At 41.2% G+C, this 7,731-nt stretch overlaps 1 protein-coding gene and 1 pseudogene across 2 annotated transcripts in view; one reads left to right on the top strand and one right to left on the bottom strand.

Moving 5' to 3' along the window:
* Window positions 1-672: 672 nt before the first annotated feature.
* The window catches only part of GTF2F2 (general transcription factor IIF subunit 2), a 171,855-nt gene continuing 164,796 nt past the window's right edge, over window positions 673-7,731 (top strand). For both annotated transcript variants that reach the window (XM_037147365.2, XM_053665402.1), the window contains exons 1-2: window positions 673-910; window positions 4,975-5,048. In XM_037147365.2, coding sequence (XP_037003260.1) covers window positions 845-910; window positions 4,975-5,048 — 140 coding nt within the window. In that variant the 5' untranslated portion in view covers window positions 673-844. The remainder of the gene's footprint in view (window positions 911-4,974; window positions 5,049-7,731) is intronic.
* Window positions 5,634-6,008, bottom strand: LOC119050831 (60S ribosomal protein L27-like; annotated as a pseudogene).

The following is a 7,731-nucleotide window of genomic DNA, read 5'->3' as shown; positions in this document are numbered from 1 at the left end:
TGACATGTTTGGGGATGTCTGATGGCTTCAGGGTGGTTGGATGTGTGTTGGATTGAATGGCAGGGATCAAATTGAGAAGGTGTGTGTACAGAGGGTTGAATTCTATAGACAAGTAGAGAGAGAGGAAACTGTTTAAGGAGTTTAAAAATCAGGATTTTCTGTTACACTTCTATTTTTACTAACCTAAGTACCCAGACTCCAGGTTTTAAAGTCTGAAAAGGGGTGTGTTCTCCTTGCTTAATTAGAGGTGCTCAGGATAGACTCTCAGGTGAGACACTGCTTTCCACCACCTCCCACCCCCGCCCCCAGGTCTAGAAATAGCATGTTTTCAGTATACCCAGGGTTACTCAATCTGATCCCAGTGCCCACCTGTTCTAATTTATTTATTGTTTATTACTGCAACACTATTCTCTAAACGATGTCTCTCCTTGGTCACGGTTGGATATAAACTTTGTCTCTCAACCACACTTCTCTATTTTGACACTTTCTTTTTTAAGTTCTGTCGACCTAGTCTTTAAGTGTTTTGCTGCTGTTCTGGTCCATCCCACCCTAGGTCTTAAATAAACACTCTAACACAAGCATCACCGGTGGCCACGCCCACGCAAAAAGTTGCGGATCCAGGAGGTTTGTCTGCAACAGTGAGCCGTACTGACGGTAGTAGTGCGCAAGCGCACATCCTGGCTTGCAGAGGCCTGTTTCTTTCTCCGGCTTCTTGGTAGGTGGACGCGCGCTTCGGTTTCTTGCTCTTACGGGAAGTTGTATTTTGCTTCGGCCGCTTGCCTCGCAGTCTCCCTGCTCCTGGACCCGCTGCTGTGGGTCGCACGCCTCCACCGGCAACAGACCGATGGCCGAGCGTGGGGAACTTGACCTGACCGGCGCCAAACAGAACACCGGAGTGTGGCTGGTCAAGGTAATGTTGGTACGACTGTCGCTTGCGGGCCTCCTACTATAAGTTTAAGTTTCTTGAGACCGCCCCATTTCGTGCACCTTTTAAAGTTCCTCATAGTCATCTTCACGTATCTTGAGTTTTATGACTCATTGTTATGCACTTTTGCAAGCGAGGAAACTAGCTTAGGGAACAGCAATATCTTTCAGCCAGAGTCCCAACCTGCCTGGAAGAGATTTCCATTCTGAACGACTTTATTTTTCCGGGGCCCTTTCATGGCCCCGATTCGAGCGGTGCATTTTAACCTAGATTGAAGAATTTCTGTATTTTTTCTTGGCGAAACTGATTTAAGTCATGAGCCTGTAAAGGAAGTTGAGTGTCTGCTTCCTGTACATTTTTCTCGACCAGAAAGTAGAACTGATCTCTGCATACCCTTAAATGCACTCTTGGGTTGGTGGCCCTTAACCACCTTAGAAAGCTCTGAGTTCACGGAATAAGAGGCCATTGGATTGGAGTGTTCTTTTAGAGCATGACAGGGTCTCCTGAAACATAGTCAAAAAAAGGTTTTTTTGTAAATACAGCAATTAGACATTAATGAGCGCAGTATTTGTACTTTACTTTTTCATATAGGTGTTTATGAGAGTTTCATAAGATACATATGTATGTTCAAAATGTGATTATGTGTCTTTGAACCTCAAGCAAAATGGTTTGTTAAACTTAAAAAAAACTTTTTATCACATGGCTGCATTATCAAGTAAATCTGAGAGGTCCTTCTAGTTCACCTTTCTAAAATAATTTCCTTATCATCCTTCCCTAGCATGTAGAACCTGTGTTGTGCTATTCTTCAAAACCCTTCCACAGTCTGAAGTGATTCTATGTTCGTGTGTTCAGTGTTGGTTACCTCCCTTTCCCTAGCGCCTGCACATATACATGCACACACACAGTCGCATTACATGAGCATAGTACCCTTGCCTGTCACACCCAGAATTGTGTTTGGCACATGGTAATTGCTCAAGATAGGTGATGAATGAATGATTTCTTACTCAGCTCTAGCCTTAGTCTCTGGCACTCATTTGACTTATCACAGCTATGTCAGTATGAATTAAAGAGTAAGTGAGCATTTCTCTTTCCATGCTAAATGGAGGAGAAACATTAAGGAGATATCCCTTATAGACTTAAAGAAAGAACTTGAAAAAATGGTGGAATTTGAGATGATGCATTTATGATTGGAGCACAGTAAATGCTCAGTCGATGTTTACCTTAATAGGATTTGGATGGGTGGACAGAAGCATAGCATAGTATGCTATGGAACAGAAATGCAAGACTGCAATGCATATTAACATGATGTCTCCTGGAAAATAAAGAGATTATTATGCCTGGAGCAGAGGGTCTGTGTAAAAAAAGGTTGGGAACATGTACTCATTCTTTGTATCTGACTCAAGATTGAAAAACTGTAAAGGTGTATGATGATTTAGAGTTCACACTACTTCCTAGAAGAAATGAGTTAAGTACACAGTAGGGATCCAACGTGTATTTTCTTAACCATTTTGAGAATTATAACCCTTCTAATTGCAGGTATCTAGTTATGAACACAATGTAGTGTATTGGTTACATAGATGTGGGAACCAGAGGGCCTGGATTTGAATCCTGGCTCCATCATTGCTGATTATATAACCTAGACTAAATTGGGTAATCCCAGATGCCTCAGATCCATCATCTGTCATATGGGGGTAATCAGCAGTACATACCTTGTAGAGATGTGAGGGTTAAATGCATAAGTGTGTGGAAAGTGCCTGTAACAGTGTTAGGAAACTAGCGTTATATAAATGTTAGCTATTATGTTTAATAATATTTTCATTTCATTAGATCTTTCATATTGGTCAAAGTTTATTATTATACATAATAAAACATAACTTTTGAAATCATCTTAAAGTCACTGGTGTCCTAAATAATATGTCAGAGTGTTATGCTCCTCTGAGAAGTCTTTACTGATACCTTTCTCTTTTTTTTTTGAATTTTATTTTTAAATATATTTTATTGATTATGCCGTTACAGTTCTATTTTTCCCCTTCATTTCCCTCCATCCTGCACACCTCCTCTCCCACCATTCCCCCCTTTAGCTTATGACCACGTGTTTCAAGTTCTTTAGATTCTATATTTCCACTACTATTCTTGCCCTCCCCCCATCTGTTTTCTACCTACTGTCTATGCTACTTATTTTCTGTACCTTCTCCCCCCTTCTCCTCCTCCCACTCCCCTGTTGCTAACTCTCCATGTGATCTTCATTTCTCTGGTTCCGCTGCTGATCTAGCTGTCTTCTTAGTTTGCTTTTGTTTTAGGTGTGGTTGTTAATAACTGTGAGTTTGCTGTCCTTTCACTGTTCATTTTTTTTATCTTCTTTTTCTTAGATAAGTCCCTTTAACATTTCATATAATAAGGGCTTGGTGATGATGAACTCCTTGAATTTGATCTTATCTGAGAAGCATTTTAACTGCCCTTCCATTCTAAATGAAAGCTTTGCTGGATAGAGCCATCTTAGATGTAGGTCTTTGGATTTCATGACTTGGAATACTTCTTTCCAGCCCCTTGTTGCCTGTAAGGTCTCTTTTGAGAAATCTGCTGACAGTCTGATGGGGACTCCTTTGTAGGTGACTGTCCCCTTATCTCTTGCTGCTTCTAGGATTCTCTCCTTCATGTTAATCTTGGCTAATGTAATGATGATGTGCCTTGGTGTGTTCCTTCTTGGTGGGTCGAACTTCTTTGGAACTCTCTGAGCTTCCTGGATTTCCTGGAAGGCTATTTCCTTTGTGAGATTGGAGAAGTTCTCTTTTATTATTTGTTCAAATAAGTTTTCCACTTGTAGCTGTTCCTCTTCCCCTTCTGGTACCCCTATAATTCGGATGTTGGAACGTTTAAAGATGTCCTGAAGGTTCCTAAGCCTCTCCTCATTTTTTTGAATTCTTGTTTCTTCATATTTTCTGTTTGGTCATTTTTTTCCTCCTTCTGGTCCACTCCTTTGATTTGAGTCCCAGTTTCCTTTCCATTACTATTGGTTTCCTGTGCCTTTCCCTTTATTTCAATTAGTTTTAGCCTTCATATGTTACTCTAATTTGTGACTAAAATCAACCAGTTCTGTGAGCATCCTGATCACCAGTGTTTCGAACTGTGCATCTGAAAGTTTGGCTATTTCTTTGTCACTTAGATTCATGAGCTCTGGGGCTCTGAGTTGTTCTTGAGCCATGTTTTTATCTGTTTGTGCCTGTTAGGTATGAGGAGCAGAGCCTTAGATGTTCACCAGGGCAGGGCCACCCAGGTTGCTGTTTTGTGATGCTATATGTGGAGGCAGGGTCAGAGAGGGACAATAGTGGTCCCCTCTGCCGCTTCTTGCTGCTGGGGCCTGCTTGGTCCGTCTCACCGCTCGCTCCTTCACCGGTTTATCTGCACGCGAATGTGTGACTGTGGTCAGCCCTCAGTGGGTCCACCACCTTTCGCCCTCAGTGGGTCCGCCTGCTACTCCACACCTGGAATCTGCCCACAGCTGCCAGCACGTTTGGGTCATGCGCCTGGGTTGTCCGGTGGATCTTTCCTGCCCCACCTCGCTCTGCTGCTGGCTTTGCCCCTCTTACTGGTTTGGCTGAAGGGTTGGTTGTTGTCAGACTTCTGTATAGTTCAATTTTCTGTGGTTTGGCTGTGTTTTTGTTGCTAAAACTTTGTGGTTTTTAAACTTGGTTGTGCGAGAAGGCAGAGTGTTTCCACCTACGCCTCCATCTTGGTGGAAGTCCTCTCCGTTACTTTTCTTATCTTTGAACTTTTATTGGACTTACTTGGGAACATAAGTTAATACTTGTTTCTCTTTATTTTACCCATGTTATTTTTGTGTCACAAACTTGATTGGCTCCAAGCTCTTTGAAAGCAAAAGGCATTTCTTACCTATCTTATTATAGTGCAAAACATATATTGAGTTTGATATTAATGATTATTTATTACAAGCAGAAAGTAAAATGGAAACAGTATATCATTTTATGTTTAAAAAGATTTATTAGTATCGAAAACATAGTCAGTCTTATTAATTTTTTACTTTGTGTTAGGTTCCTAAATATTTGTCACAGCAATGGGCTAAAGCCCCCGGAAGAGGTGAAGTTGGGAAACTGCGGATTGCAAAGTAAGTTATTTGTATGTTTTTGACTTTTTGAAATGCTGTTTGTATAAAAATTTTAAGTGTTTTTTACATGGAATTACAGTCTTTTTCAATTCAACTGGAAAATTCGAGGTAATGAGCATGTCAGACCTTGTCAAGAGATGGTTAGATGCTTTGTAGGGAGTCGTCTGTGCGCATGTGTGTGCACAGATAAACATTCTCACACTGGCACTGCCCCCCTTCTGACAGGTGTAAATATGAAATCAAATTTATTGGTAAAACTTATTGGCAGTAAAGCAGAATATGTAGTTCCCGCTTTCCTCCGTCCTCTCCACATCTTGTGAGGAGATATACTGGTGTTATCATAACTGGATGCTTCAGTAGAAGGATTTTGCCCTTGTGCTACTGTTGGAAGTGGGTAGGGAAAACCTGGTAAACAGTGTAACAATGTAGTTTCCTGGTGGAGGAAATGGCCTTCTTACAAAGGGAATCCTCTAAAGTTAAGCCTGTGTCAGCCAGAGGGCTCGTGTTTCACTCTCTCTATCCATTCAGTTTTTTTTTAATTTTATTTCTAATGACTGAAACAAAAAAGATCTAAAATTATGTCTACTAGAAAAATTATTGGTTCTTGCCAGTCTTGTACCTCTCTCTGAACTTGACTTTGGCCTCCCCTCAGGCCTTGCTGTCTCAGAGCAGGGATAACAGTTTTGTCCAAGGGGATACGCACATAGTACCTTGTGGATATGAGGTGATTGTAGTTATAAACTTTCATAAAAGACTTGATCTTTGACCTCTTGACAATTTCTTCTTACCCATGGCAGCTATCTCTTTGTGGGGATAGTGGTCAATTCCAGACATACCAGCATGGCTAAAAGCATAGTCTGAGGTGCCATCATCAGTGTTCTTCATGATGACCGCTTCGTGTCCAGAGTAGCATCCAGCCAGGACCAGTACCACCTTCCAGGGTTTCATAAACTTGTCCATTTCCACAGTGACCACTCGGGCCTAGAGCAGAAAGGCTTTGTCCATTCTTTCCTAATCCAGCTCTTAACACAATTTCTATGCCTGCCACTTCATTAAATAGCTCTTACCTGCCACCATTATCCTCTCCTTTGCCAAGCTTTTGCTTTAAAACAAACCACCACAAAATTCAGTGGCTTAGAACAAAAGCCATTTTATTTGCTTGTAATTCTGTGGGGCAGTTCTGGTTGGGGCGGACCAGGCTGGTCTTTCTAGCTAGAATGGCCTTACTCATGTGTCTAGTGGTTGGCTTGCTATCAACTGGGGTAGTAGTCATGTGTATTTCATTTCCTGCATGCTTATTCACATGATGGTGAAAGAATTCCGAGTAACAAAAGAGAAATCCCAATGCACAAGCACTTTACAAGGCTGTTCTTGGATCTGGTTTGCCAAAGTTTTATTGACCAATGCAACTTCCATAGCCAAGCCTAACTTCAGGGGTGGAGCAGTAGACTCCACCTCTGGGCGGGAGTCACAGCAAGTAATTTGTGGTCCATTTTTGCAGTCTGCCACATCCATGTTCCTAAATCTGACAGCTAGCAGCCCTCTTGATCCACTTCAATAGAATTTAACATACTGATCACTTCTTATCCTCAAACACTTTTTTCCACTTCACTTCCAGGAAATTATTCTCTTGATCACTGGCTATTCTTTCTCAGTCTCTATTGCTGGCTCCTTCTCATCTTCTCACTTAGGGTTCAGTTTTTAGTTTTTTTCTTCTCTCTACTTAGGATTATGTAACCCTAGGGTTCAGTTTTTAGTTCTTTTCTCTATTTGACTGGTTATTTAGGTGGTCTTATTTGGTCTCAGGTCATATCAGGTGTGTTTAAAGCTACATTTCAAGTATGGCTTCTGTCCTAATCTCCAAGACTCATATATCTGGCAACCTCTATGATATTTCCCCTTGGATGTTTTGGAGCATTTCAAACTTAGTAATCACCTTTTCTCTCTTTTTTTTGGAACACTCTTCCTTTAGATGTCCCTATGGATAATATTAGCTCAGCCAGGCCTTTCCTAATTATCCTATGTAAAATAGCACCTAGTACTCTATTCTCCTTATTCTCTTCTTTCCCTCTGTAGAAATTACCACCACCATTCTTTCATTTAGCTTCAATGTCCATCTGACATACTATGCCACGCCCTCTTCAACCATGTTGTCTGACAAGGTCTGGGCATGGAGGACTCAAGTTCAAGGAATTCATCTCCCCAGAGGAGAACATGGCATCAAAATGGGTTAACAATTGGCTCTTTTATTTTAATTATTTTACTCTTGCTACTGAATATAGGCATTGTACTGTACTTACTTATTCCTGTGAAAATCACCCAAGAGGAAGGGACAGTTCAGGGGAAAACATTAGTATTCCCCACGGAACTGCCTGAAAGGATGGAAAAATCCCTACAGATTCCCTTCTCCCTTATACAGGGGTGTACGACAGCCAGGATAATATAATTGTTAACCATAAGGGAAAACATGTCAAGTTGTATAAATTACCCTGGTTTGAGCAACTTAAAGCGATCAGGACTGCCATGGTGTACCAGAAATAAGAAAAACAAGTTAGATCTCTTAAATCAACAGTTAAGGGCAGGTAATAAAGAACCAGGAAGCACAGGTTGTGCTGCCAACAGTTGAGGAAAGAACAGATTAGAAAGACTTTCCCACACCTGTTCCTTACCCACAGCTACAAAG

This window comes from Artibeus jamaicensis, unplaced genomic scaffold (assembly GCF_021234435.1).
Source record: "Artibeus jamaicensis isolate MK-2021 breed Jamaican fruit bat unplaced genomic scaffold, CSHL_Jam_final contig_414, whole genome shotgun sequence".
Taxonomy (NCBI): Eukaryota; Metazoa; Chordata; class Mammalia; order Chiroptera; family Phyllostomidae; genus Artibeus; species Artibeus jamaicensis.
This window is presented reverse-complemented; position numbering and strand designations above follow the sequence as displayed.